The sequence below is a fragment of the Notamacropus eugenii genome, chromosome 2, assembly GCF_028372415.1.
Source record: "Notamacropus eugenii isolate mMacEug1 chromosome 2, mMacEug1.pri_v2, whole genome shotgun sequence".
NCBI lineage: Eukaryota > Metazoa > Chordata > Mammalia > Diprotodontia > Macropodidae > Notamacropus > Notamacropus eugenii.
Window position 1 is genome coordinate 1,262,576 of NC_092873.1, and position 14,218 is coordinate 1,276,793.

Here is a 14,218-nt window from a genome sequence, read left to right on the forward strand (position 1 = left end):
AACTACATGCTATTTATGCTCCCTTCTCATTGTCAATCTGTGATCCTAAGGAGCAAAGAAAATATCTGAAGAAAAGTCTTCTAAGGTCAAATGGAGTGTTATTTCTGTTTTAATATGATACTTCCTGGGTTAAAAAAAAAGTTTCTTCCTTCTTTTAGAAAGTTCCACTAACACAATGGCAGAAGATGAGTATGTAGATAACCATAATACTGTTGAAGAATTTGGAGATGATAAACAACCCACTGGAACACATTGAGTGTTTGCTGTCATTTTCATTGTTGCCTTGAGCTGGCTTTTTGGGGTATTGTTTTATTTTTATCAGAAGAATTTCAAATTACTGGTCCATGCCATTGTGTTTTCAAAGAACAAACTGCATATCAGTCTTGGTTGAATCACGCCATTTATGTGATCATAGGAAGCAGCAACTAGACAAATGTAGATTCCTTTGAGGATGATACTGTATCTGCTTGGTTTGTACATGATCATGTATTTATTGCTAGCAATTGTAGCAAAGATATAATGCTGAGCAAGAAGCAGAGTGATGTAAGTATATCCTTTTAGGAAGCAAACTGCAAAGGTGATAGAGACAGTTTCAGGTAAAATTCACCAAAATCTTGGAGGCTGCATTTGAGTAGCGGTATAGGTCCTCAATTTCCAAGTTACTGTTGAGAAAGTGGGCCCAGGTAAGAAGGCATTAAATATTAATCTGTACATTCATCCCAAAATTCTCCACTAAAGGGAGTGTGTAATTTCCCAGAAACACCACAAAGAATATATCCTTTAGCTCAGGATGATTGACCAGTTTCTGTAGAAATACAGTGCATTTTATACAGGATCTTGCCATCTGAGCTCTATTTTCTATAGAAATAAATGAAGAGAACTTTTTTGGGGGAAGAACGGAGGTATTCACATTCTGATAACAGGTCTTTCCTGATCGTCCAGCTCTGATAATGATCTTGTATCGATTTAGCTGTGTAGGTGCCATTTTCCACTCTAGGATATATTTCACTTTCATCATTGTATACACACTGCCTAAGACAGGACTTGGCACAATTCTCAGATATTTGTTGAATCTAATTCAATCTTGAGTCATAGCCCTAGTAAACAAAGTGACAGTTATACCATATTGCCTTATCAGCCAAACTCGGAAGATCACTGGGTCAAATCATATTTCTGGTACTTTCTAGGTAAATTACTTTGAATAAGCCAGGACTGCTAATGGCCTCAGTTTCCTCAACTGTAAAATGAGAGGATTCAATTAGACGGGCTCTTAGGTTTCTTTCAGCTCTCTAGATCTATGATGCAATGATCATTAAGACAGCGCTATGGACCTCATTCCAATGAGTGTGTTGAGTAAAAAGCAAAACAAAACAAAAACCACGGTTTTCTCCTAAGAATAATTTCTCCCAATAAGAGAAATAGATAAGAATGTAGGTACTTCAAAGATTTATGGCATTTATTTATACATATGCTAGCTCTGCCTTACTCACATTGAAGGGAATGGGGCAAGTAGATGAAGCCTGGTTTTCCATTGGTTGAAGATGAAAAATGTATCTGTTGCTGCTCAGGTTAGTTAAGATATCTGGATCCCCATCTAATTTCAAGCTGTTCATGTGGAAAATGGAAATGATGCCTGAATGTAACCTGAAGGATTGTTGTGAGGATAAATTGAGAGTAATGTGTATAAAATATTTCCCAGGCTTAAGTACTATGTAAGTGTGTACACTTAGACATGTATACACACACATAGATGCGCATGTTGTTCAGTCACTTCAGTCATTTCTGAGTCTTAATGATTCCACTTGGGATTATCTTGGCAGAGACACTGGAGTGGTTTGCCATTTCCTTTTCCAGCTCATTTTACAAAAGAGAAAACTGAGGCAAAGAACATTAAGTGACTTGCTCAGCGTCACAAAACTAGTAAGTATCTGAAGCTGGATTTGAACTCAGGGAGATGAATCTTCCTGACTCCAGGCCCCACATTCTATCCATTGCACCACATAGCTGCCCATATTTACTTGTATATATGCGAATATTTGAATATATAGGTACAGAAAGACATAGATATAGAAATAGATAGCGCTATAGGTATCATATTTTGTTTAATTAGCATTTTTCTAATCAGTTCAGAAGTATTCTCTCATAACTCTTCCTGTTATTAATAGTGTTTAATTAATTAATAGTGTTCAACATGAGTCTCACGAAGGTATAAAAGATACGAATAACCTTAGATTGCTCCACTGACTTATTAATAGAGATCCAACATACATACAAAATTGGGTTCTCCAAAACACATCGGTAGGCAATTGGACCTACATATAGAGAATCCTTTGCAGATACTGAATACAATTACAGGTTGATGAGGAGAAGAAGAGTAAAGATTATAAGGAGGATGAGGAGAGAGCTGAAGAGTATAAAGCCTGCAATAACAAATATGGATACAGCTATATGAAAACATGCGTGTTTCTATATGTCAAGCAGTGTGACATAGGGAGCTTTGTGTTCTGTAAGACCTCAGCAGAAGTAAGATCTCTCTCTGACATAGACTGAAGGTGTGACCAAGAGCAAGTCACTAATCATCTCAGAGCTATCAAAATAAATAAAAATATAATTTGGAAATATTTTACAAAGTAAATTAAAATTAAAAGAATATAGATAATGTTAATATATGGTTTTCTAAGTTAATATTCCAGCTGCAGGGATCCTTATGTACAGGTTAGTGACTCTGGTCTTTTTTAGCTGACACTACTGCTCCAAGATTTTAACTTGCAGAGAAAGTGTGGATCCACGAAATTACAGGTCCAGGCCCTGTGAGGCCCATCAGTTATTATTATTAAATCAGAACAAAATCCCTCATTAAAATGCACTAGATATACTGCCAATTGCAATTTCTTCAATGTGACATTTCAGGAAGTAGAATATAGCATTATATTCACCTCTGTTCAATGCTGTTAATATAAACAGGAACAACTATGTGTACTGTAGTTTCCCCGTTTCTCCTCTTTATTTTGAGAGTGTGGGTGTCATTTGATGGGAAATGGTTATTTCTGAATTATTCCATGAGACTAAAGAGAGGAGGAACACTCCTTACGCTCAGGAAGACTCAACCTTTCAATTCACTAGGAGGACAAATTGGCTAGGTGATACTGAGCAAGTCACAAGATTTCAGTGACAAAAGTAGCTCTCTAAGACTAGAAATTATCTTGTTTCCAGGAGTCTCATAAAATCTCAGGTGTCACCAGAAACAAATAAATATTATTCCCTCCTGCCTTGCTGCAGACATGTAAAAAAATAGCCACAACCTCTCTCTCTCTCTTCTCTCTCTCTCTCTCTCTCTCTCTCTCTCTCTCTCTCTCTCTCTCTCTCTCTCTCTCTCTCTCTCTCCCTCCCTCCCTCCCTCTCTCTCTCTCTCTCTTTCTCTCTGTCTCTTTCCCTCCTTGTGGGGAGGGGGTAGAAGAAGAATGGAGTTATACTGAACATGAACCACGTCAAAGACAAATCAAATTCTCATGAGTATTTACTTTATTTGTTTTCTAAAATTAATACATTGTTTTTATTTTGTCTATTTCTTGGGTCAAGGACACATGGCTAGTAAAGGAGATGATCCAGCCCTGTAACAAGGTGATAGATAGATAAATGGATAGATAGATAGATAGATAGATAGATAGATAGATAGATAGATAGATAGATAGATAGATAGTCTATGTAATGTAATGATATCAGTCTAATATCAAAAGAACCCAACGAAGATCATCGGCCCACTGGAAGGAGGATCTTTTTATTATTTAGGAAAAGTCATTAAAGAAATGACAGAGGAGGATTAGATGGGTTGCAATATGTACCAATGGGGAGATTGGAAGACTGTCATTGATGAGATCATAGATCCTTCAGAGAATACAAGTAACCTATGTTATTTAGACAGGGCATTTTTTTCTGGCCAATTTACGAAATGCTTCTTTCACATCCTTGTTTCTTAGGCTGTAAATGATGGGATTCAACATGGGGCTCACAAAGGTATAGAAAACAGCTATAATCTTTGACTGTTCCACTGATTTGTCAGTGGGTGGTCTAACGTACATACAAAATAAGGTTCCATAAAATACAGTCACTGACATGAGATGAGACCCACAGGTAGAGAAAGCTTTGTGCCTACCTTCTGCTGAACGCATTCGCAGGATGGCAATGAGAATTAAGATGTAGGAGATAAGAATGATGAGGAGAGAGTTGGAGAGATTAAATCGTGCAACCACAAACATGGATGTTTCTTTGATGAAGGTGTCAGAGCATGAGAGTCGTATGAGGGGTGGGTCAGCACAATAAAAGTGGTTGATTTTGTTGGAGCCACAGAAAGTCAAGCGATATGTCCACATCGTTTCCATCAGACCACTAACAAACCCATAGATGTATGGACCAGAAATCAGGGGGATACAGACAGCTTTTGACATCTTGCTGCTATAGAGCAGGGGATTACAGATGGCCATGTACCGGTCATAGGCCATAGCTGCTAGCATGTAATATTCAGTAATCACCATGGCAATGAAGAAATAACACTGAACCAAACACGCAGGGTACGAAATCGTTTTCTTCTCTGATAAGAAGTTTGCTAACATCTTGGGGGTGACATTGGTAGAATAGCATAGGTCTAGGCAGGATAAACTAGCAAGAAAGAAGTACATGGGAATGTGGAGGCGGGAATCTATCCTTATCAACACCATCATTCCAAGATTCCCTCCTACAGTGATGAGGTAAATTATTAAAAGTAGCACAAAAAGGATTGACTGTAGCTCTGGACTATCGGATAATCCCAAAAGAATAAATTCAGTCACCAGTGTGTAATTCCCTCTCTTCATTAATTTAGGGATCAGCATTTTCCACTTAGATGAAATAAAATAAACAATGGAGAAGAATGAAAAACAAATCTCCAATTGTCTCTCTTTCCTTTCTTTTATCCTTCCCACCTCTTTCTCTGTCTCTGTCTTTGTCTCTGTGTCTCACACATACATACACATGCATTCATTCTCTCTCTCTCTCTCTCTCTCTCTCTCTCTCTCTCTCTCTCTCTCTCTCTCTCTCTCTGTCTCTCTCTCTCTCTCTCTCTCTCTCTCTCTCTCTCTCTCTCTCTCTCTCTCTCTCTCACACACACACACACACACACACGCTTGCATGCGCGCGTGTCCACACAAACAGGTTTATAGAAACACATAATGTAAGCTGCTCAGAGATTCTTATGGATCATCAAGACTCATCCCTTTATTTCATAAATAAAGAAACTGAGGCCTAGAATAGGTTAAATGACTCACCTAAGGAAACAGAAGGATTTGTTGATGGACCAGAAGGTGTATATGAATTCATTTTTCTTTACTTCAACCTAATGCTATCTTTTTTCACCCTAGTAACTCACTTTTTCAAAATTCTGGTAACTGGAAATTATTGCTCGATAAATATAAAGGCCTAAACTATTGATTATTCAGCATGTGGAATCAAAGTGAATGTGGTTTTGGGCCCACATTCATTGGAAATACAAATGTAACAGTGTTTCATAGATTCCTATTAATGAAGATTTCATCTAATTTCTTCACAAAATATGAATCTTATCCTAAATATCCCCAATACATATCTATCCAGACTTCACTGGATGTCAACAGACATTTTAAGAAAATAGAGCTTTCACTGGCTGGTACCCTCCATAAATCCACCTAACCCCATAGATAAAATCCAAAGAGTTTTACGTTCTTTGTATCCTTGGTGTTTTGCTAGTTCTCAGTAAATTAACTATTTTAGACAACGAATTTTATGGACCCCACTATTGGGAACCTTACTTTTTGCATGATTACATATTGTTGCATTAAGCAAGAAGTATTCTAAAGTATACCAAATTGTTATCATTTTAAAGCTGACAGAAACTTGTAGAGAATAGAAGCTTCCACCCTGCTTAATGCTTCTTGAAAATGAAAAAAAGTATTTGAAGGAACAAAATACTGTCTTTCAAGTCCTTCTCCAGGAAGTTATCACCAATTCATAGAATAAAATAAATTTCTAAATGACACATATAACAACAAAACAACTTCTTTCCATGTACCTCTGACTTTAATCATCCCAGGGAGCATACAGGGTGATGTATGCTTATCATTGGTGTTTGCTACTGAAATGGAAGAGACCCAGCACAAAATCTAATTTGAAGGAAGAATTCATACAGATAGTACATTAGAACTTTCTGTATTCAGCTCTTTTTGTGTTGGTTGCATGCTTCCTAGATCAATGAAAAACCTTCTAAAAGTGATTTGTAACCATTCAAAAGAATTTGGCTTGACCATCCACACAGAAATAACCACATAGATAAAGAATTTATATTGCATACATTGTGACTTGTCTTCTTATATCTGACCTTTAGACTTTTCTAAATCTATCTATTGATCTATTTCTACATTAAATCTTATCTATTTATAGAATGCATAGATAAATATAGATATATTGATCTATCTACTTATCTGGGTAGATACAGATGGATCTATCTAAATATCTAGATAGATACATGGGTCCTTCTATATATCTGTATCCATCGAGATATATCAATATATCTCTTTTGTCTTTTGATTCGTGCTTAAATTGGATTTAAATGAGGCAGAGTTTCACGAAGTCGTGAGCCTCACTCTCTCCTCCTGAGTCATCATAGTCCAGTGGCAGGACAGAGTCAAGACGGCGGGCGATGGCTCAGGATGCAGTGGATGACCTCAGTGTCTTTGGTGTCTAACCAAGCTCTAAGTGTTCCACATCACCTGCTTCATCTGCCTTCATGGCCTTTGGAACGAATTGTTCTCATCCACACATTCCACCAGATGAAATCTTCACATGCTTAGGGTAGACACTCCCTAACTCACTAATGGGTTTGAGAACCCTTGGTTACCCTCAACCTGGTTTGGCTTGTCTGTCAAAACGATTTACTGGGGTGTGGCCACTGCGCATGCTGCAGCTTCTTGGAACCACGTGTGAGAGTTGGGTGGAACAGGTGGACACCAAAGACAGAAAGAACCCCGAAAAACAACTCTTCAGCTATCACACCAAAGGTACTGGTCCTCCTTGAACACACCCTTCACCCCATCAATATATCTAGATAGATATAGATATATAGATACACTGATCTATCTGTATATGTAGATAGATATACAGATAATAGAAGATAGATGTCTAGTTATCTAGCTAGATCTGGATATAGCACAGTAAGTATAGACAGCCCAAGTGAAAAATAAGTTGGGTCCATAGTTAAATAGAAGATGAGGAGCAGACTGTATTTCCTTTAGGAAATGTCAAAGCTACTTCAATCCCTTAAAGCTTCACCTAGAAACAGAAGTTCATGTTTTTATTACAAATATCCTTCCAGAGTTATCACAGGACTGAAAGATATTTAAAAATAAGTATCTAAAGGACTAAAAATTGATATTTCACGGAAGTCAATCAAGGCTTATGCTGGAGACAAGTATGTTATAACATATAACCTGGTAGGGAATACCAGAAATGGAGATTAAAAGCCATCCAGAGGGAAACATACATACAAGAAGAAGATGGGCTGCTGACATGGCAAAGGTGAATGAAGACAACTAGAGAGTCAGAGTGTCCTACTACTCTACTTCTCACATTAGGATAATGTGTAGAGGGCATCACAACTCTTGAGTATAGCTCCTATGGCAACTTAATGGCATCCCAAAGGATGGGCAGGCATAAATCAGTTGGAAACTGAATTGCTAGAGGGAAAAAATCCATATTAATAATATCAGAGATCCAGTTTTTGAGGTAAGTGGCCAAATTGAAAGTGAAGACATTTGTTCAATATGAGGGAAAGGTATCTACTGAAGTTATCAATTTTTGGCCATGGAAATTTTTTATAATGATATGGATAAAGATAGACATGACATTTTTATATTATTTTCAGTTAAAAACTGTTTAGTATACCTAATCCTTTATATAATAGAATCAGAAGTCCAAGAAACATATTGACTGACTAGAAAGTGTAAATGAATAAAGTCTTGCATTTTAATTAAAAAGAAAACCAACTACAAGTTCAAACAGAGGGAATAGTGGTACAGTTACTTATTTTAAAAAGGTTAGAGTGTACTTAAAAATAAACAAATCAACATTGCTACACGGTAGCCAAAAAAAAGTTAGTGAGTTCTTCAGGTTCATTATGCAAACCTTCTTGTCAAGAAAGAAAGCTTGTGTAATTTCCCCAGCTTTACAAAATCTAGAGTAGTATGTTTAATTCTGGTCCCCCTTTTTCAAGGACATTGATAAGATAGAGTATACGCAGGGAATACACAAGATGGTGAAGAGTCTCACATTCATACCATGTAAATGTTAGTCATAGACATTTAGAGTATTTATCATTGAAAAGAGAAGATATAATGAGAGCTTTTACGTTAATGAGGACTGTCATGTAGACAATGGTTCTGCTTGCTCGCAGAAGGTCAAAATCAAACCAGAATCCAAACCATTTAGGGTTGATGTTAGGATTTTTTCTCCCAACAATTAAAGGTATTTAAAAACCAAATGAGTTGGTTCACTAGGTAATGGGTTCCTTGTCCCTACAGATCTTCATGTAAAGTTTGGATGACCACCTGCCACGTATATTATAGAGTTTATCCATGTTAAGGTATGGACTACACAGACTGTGACTTTCATTCAAACATTGAATTTTATAATCATATGAAATAAAAGCCCATGTACACGCACACCATTTCTTCTTCTATTTAAGTCCCAAATAAGAATACTAAACAGAAGAGAACCAAATATTGATGTCTGGACTACTCCAATGCAGACTTCCTTCAAGGCTAACATTGCACCGTAAATGACTATTTGGCCTCCAAATAATTCTGTCAGTTTTGAATCTGTCTAATGTCCTACTGTTCAGCCACAATGTCTACATCACCCTTATAAAGATAGGCAAAAGACTTTATCATGTGTTCTGCTAAAATTTAGATTAAATCATAACTTTAGCAACCTCCTTAAGTACATAACAGCTGAATAACACTGTCAGGAAAGGAAATTCAATTAGATTCCCATGATCTATTCTTGTTCATGTTATGCTAGTTCTTTGAGATCACTGCTTTCCATTCTTCTAATACTTTATTGTATACTTTTACAGGGCTCATTGTCTCCTAGGACACAATAAATAGAGTGTGGTATCTGCATTCAGGAGGACCTGAGTTCCAATCCAGCCTCAACCATTTACTAGCTTGTGACCCTGCACAAGTCACTGAAATTCTGCCTCAGTTTCCTCACTTGTAAAATGTGGAAATGAATCACAATTTTCTCACAGAGTTGTTGTGGGGCTTAAAAGAGGCAAAATTTGCAAAGCATCTAGTACAGGTCTGCCTCATAGTAGCAGTTCTATAAATGTTAACTTTTATTGTGAATAGTAAACACCCTTGCTTGCCTGATGATCCATCTCATAGATTCAAAATGCTTCATTCTACAAGGTGCTAAACGATAATCTTCAGTCATTCTCAACCTGCTACCCACATAACTTCCTTCAAAGTCTGGGGATTTGCTCAGGACAGTTTTGCCGCTTACTCTCTGTATATTCTTTGAGGACTGAGAACTCTTCTCCAAGCTCTCAGTGGTTCAGAGTTATAGCCAATTTGTGAAAGGGTATTGATGCCTTGGCTCTGGGAATAAGAAAATAAGAATGTATCACTGACTCCAGACTAATCATGTGGAATGAGCCATGCTACTCTCCTCGTAACCTTTGCAGACCTTTCCCCCCCTAAAATATCATTTTAATTTTTTTTAAATATGCAAGATCCTAAGCCATAAAAAAGGAATGACAGACAACAGAAAATCTTTTTTTTTCTACTCACCAATTAAAATACCTGAAAATTTAAAGCAAGATCAAATGTCATGTGAGGATCTTAGTCTTCTCTATATAAGGAGAAGCCAAGAGATTCCACCCCAGGGTTACTATCTTCACAGATCTGTCTCTGTGACCCAAGAACTCCAAAGACTCAGAGACCACAAATAATTAATTGCATTCTTGTATTTTGCCTTAAGACCTAGAACCAGACAACTGCATCCAGAAATATCATCCCAATACATTTAATTTCAGATATGCAAAGTTGATGCAGTATCGGCAGTATTTTCTGAACTACCACTATATCTTCTACTTGGAAAATATTTGCTGATAAATGTATATAAAGACTAATAAATAACCCAACTCTGCCTTGAATCCTTACTGATTGTAATTGTAGATTTCATTGTTTTCTCTTTTTAAAAAATGAAACATAAGGGCAGAGCCAAGAGGGCAGATTAGAAAGAAGCACACACTCTAGCTCTTACCCCCACAGCCTATAAAGTACATGTAAAAAATGACTCCCAATGAATTGGAGAGCAGCAGAAGCCACAGAACTGCAGCGTGAAAGAGATTTCTATCCAAAGGTAGCCTGGAAGGATAACTAGAAAGGTCTATAGCACAGGGCACGAAGTGGAGGGCAGCCAAGCCTTGGTTGTGAGGCACTTGGAAGAGCAGAACAGGACTCCAGGGTGGAATCCCCAACAGCAGCAGAGGTTCTCAGATCTCTCAACCCACAAAAGCTAAGGACAAGTTCAAAGGTCAGTGAAAGGATTTTTTCAACTGCGCAAGAAGGGAACAGCATCCTCCCCTAACCCCAGGCCCAGGCAACAAAGATGGAGGCAACAGCAGCAGTAGCAGCAGTGTTCATTTGTGGAACCCTAAGCCTAAAGCCCCTGGGGGAATTCAGCAGCTGATCTCAATCTCCCACGCAGGAGTGAGGAGGGGTGGTGACTAGGTGGGGCTAGAGGCAGGTATGGAGAGGGAAATCTACTACTTCTAGGTTCTGCACAGAAGGTTTTGATTGCTCTCAGATCAATACACAAGCCAGTACACAGAGGAGTAAACACCTCTCCCTTGATTGTGCAACCTTGGAGGAACTGAGAACTTACACGTTCACAGAGTATACCCTCCTCTTGACAGAGGACTCAAAAGTCAAGTAAATGGCTGGGAAAATGCCCAAAAAAGGAGAAAAAAAACAAGACTATACAATGTTGCTTTCTTGGTGAACAAGTATCTCCTTCCATCATTTCAGATAAGGAAGAACAATGTTTACCATCAGAGGACTCCCAAATAAATATACAATGGTCTCAGACCTTGGAAGAGCTCAAACAGGATTTTGAAAATCAAGTAAGAGAGGTGAAGGAAAATTGGGAAGAGAAATAAGAGTAATGCCAGAAAATCATGAAAAGTGAGTCAACGGTTTGCTAAAGGAGATTTAAAAAATGCTGAAGAAAATAACACCTTTAAAAATGGGATAACTCCATTGGCAAGAGAAATACAAAAAGTCAGTGAGGAGAAGAAAGCTTTAAAAAGCAGAATTATCCAAACGGAAAACTACGTTCAAAAGCTCGTTTTCAGAAAATAGTTCTTTAAAAATTAGAATGGAAGAGATGGAAGCTAATGACGTTATAAGAAACCAAGAAATTACAACACAAAACGAAAAGAATGAAGAAATAGAAGATACTGTGAAATATCTTATTGGAAAAACAACTGACCTGGAAAACAGATCCAGGAGAGACAACTTAAAAATTATGGGACCACCTGGAAGCCATGGTCAAAAAAAAAGAGCCTAGACATCATCTTTCATGAAATTATCAAAGAAAACTATCCTGATAATCTAGAACCAGAGGGGGAAATAAATATTGAAAGGATCTATCGATGATGCCCTAAAAGAGATCCAAGAAGTGAAACTCCTAGGAATATTGTAATCAAATTCCAGAACTCCCAGGTCAAGAAGAATATATTTCAAGCATCTAGAAAGAAACAATTAGAGTATTGTGGAAATACAATCAGGATAATACAAGATCTAGCATCTTCTACATTAAGGGATCAAAGGGTGTGGAATATGATATTCCAGAAGTCAAAGGAACTAGAATTAAAACCAAGAATCACCTACCCAGCAAATCTGAGTATAAGCTTCAAGGGAAAAAATGGTCATTCAGTGACGTAGAGGACTTTCAAGCTTTCTTGATGAAAAATCAAGAGATGAATAAGAAATTTGAGTTTCACTCACAAGAATCAAGAGCAGCATGAAAAGGTAAACAGGAAAGAGAAGTCATAAGTGGCTTACTAAAGTTGAAATGCTTACATTCCTGGTGGTTGGAGGAATTACACACACACACACATACACACACACACACACATATATATACATATATATGTATATATGATGAGGATACAGGATGAGTTGAAGAGGAAGCAATTATATCTAAAAAAATAAAATTAAGTGGTGCAAAAGGAATATATTGGGAGGAGAAAGGGAGAAATAGAATGGGGCAAATTATCTCTCATAAAAGAGGCAAGAAAAAGCTTTTTTGGTGGAGGGGGAAAAGTGGGAGGTGAGAGGGAAAAAGTACAGCTTACTCTCATCACATTTGGCTTACAGATGGAATAACATGCACACTAAATTTGATATAAAAATCTATCTTACACTACAGGAAAGTAGGGGAGAAGGAGAGAAGGAGATGTGGAGGGGATGATAGAAGGGAGTGCAAATTGGAGGAGGGAGAAATTAGAAGTAAACACTTTAGGGGAGGGATAAGGTCTAAAGAGAGGATAAAATAAATAGGATGCAGGAAAGGATGGAGGGAAATATAAAGTTTGTCTTTGACAACGACCATTATGGAAGTCTTTAGGAAAGCTGCACATATATAGACTATATTGAATTCTTTGCCTTCTCAGTGGAGATGAGTGGGGAGGGAGGAGGGGAGAGAACTTGGAACACAAAGTTTTGGGAACGAATGTTGAGAATTTTTTTTGCATGCAACTCGGAAATAAGAAATACAAGTAATAGGATATAGAAATATCTCTTGCCCTCCAAAAAAGGGAGAGGATGAGGATACGGGTAGAGAAGTGTGTGAGAGAAGAGCGGGCTGATTGAGGAAAGAGTAATCAGAATGCATGATGTTTTGGCTTCGGGGGAGGGGAGAGATGGGGAGAAAATTTGGAACTCCAAATATTGTGGTAGTGAATGTTGAAAACTAAAAATCAGTACATAAATTTTTAAAAGTACAAAAAAAGAGAGAAGAATTTGAAATGAGACCCCCCCCACACACGTTTAAATTCTTCTCTTCTGATTTGCCACTTGTGTGACATGGGCCAGTGTGCAACTTGTCTGGATCTTAATTTTTTTTACCCATTTGCAAAATGAGCAACTTGGACTACATGTCTTCCAAAATTCCTTCCAGTTGTAAATCTATGGTTACTGGATCTCATAGAATGTCTACTTTTCTAACTCAAACCGTTTTGAATTTCCTTTAATGTCAAATGATAGGTTTGATGCTTTCTCAAATCTCTGACATTTACGGTCTTATCTTATGTGTTCCCTTAAGGCTCTGACATTTTATGTTCTAGGTGTCTTTTGATTTTCGACATTCTAGTCCATTTAAGCGTCTAATTCAAGTACTTTACATTCTAAATATACATACTTTAAATTCCAAACTCTATTTCTCCTGTGGCATTAAATGATTTGATATGTAGGCTGCATTTGAGAATAATGTGTCTGGGTCATCTGTTGATTTGTTGACTCAAATAAACACTTCAATGCTATTTGAGACACAATGGAAAATGTAAGGGCTCAGCGGCTGTCATGGAAATAATGATTGTCTTTCTATATGGCTTATGCTGTTGGGATTCTGCTCTAGACCACGGAATGTGTGAAGTCAAGAAAGGTGATTTCCATCTTATGACTTACCTAGGTTTGCCAGCCACACTCATTCATTCGAGCTTCTTTTCCGGTATCCCCCAACCCCATCACCACCCAACTGCTTCGTAAAAGGAATGAAAATAAGTCAGATAGCTGGAACACTGAGTCTCAATTGGGAAGTACATGATGTTCCAAATGGCCCAACCTACCTGAGCAAGGGCACACTCTTCTTAGAGACACCTCAGGTCTTCTGGATGAATGCGGGTGAATGGCTTATACCTTTCTGTTAATTTGATCCCCTTCTCTCTGAAACATTTCTCTAATGCAGACCAAAGAAGTAAGAGTCACTTGGGTAAATGCCTCCAGAGAAAAATCATAATTGGTGAATTCATCTTCACTGTAAACCTGGGTTTGGATTGGGTGATGCTGTGCTATTTAATGATTTATTTTATTTCAAGTGACTTTGTATAAAGATTTTTTGTGCTGTTCACCTGGGACTTCATTTGCTGAAA

General features: G+C 37.6%; 1 protein-coding gene across 1 annotated transcript; it reads right to left on the minus strand.

Moving 5' to 3' along the window:
- Positions 1–2,735: 2,735 nt before the first annotated feature.
- LOC140523261 (olfactory receptor 5M5-like) lies at positions 2,736–4,868 on the minus strand. The gene is made up of 2 exons (XM_072638215.1): positions 3,921–4,868; positions 2,736–2,765 (listed from the first exon to the last, which is right to left on the minus strand). Exons 1-2 carry the CDS (start codon positions 4,866–4,868, stop codon positions 2,736–2,738), a joined length of 978 nt encoding a protein of 325 aa, XP_072494316.1.
- Between the last annotated feature and the right edge of the window lie 9,350 nt (positions 4,869–14,218).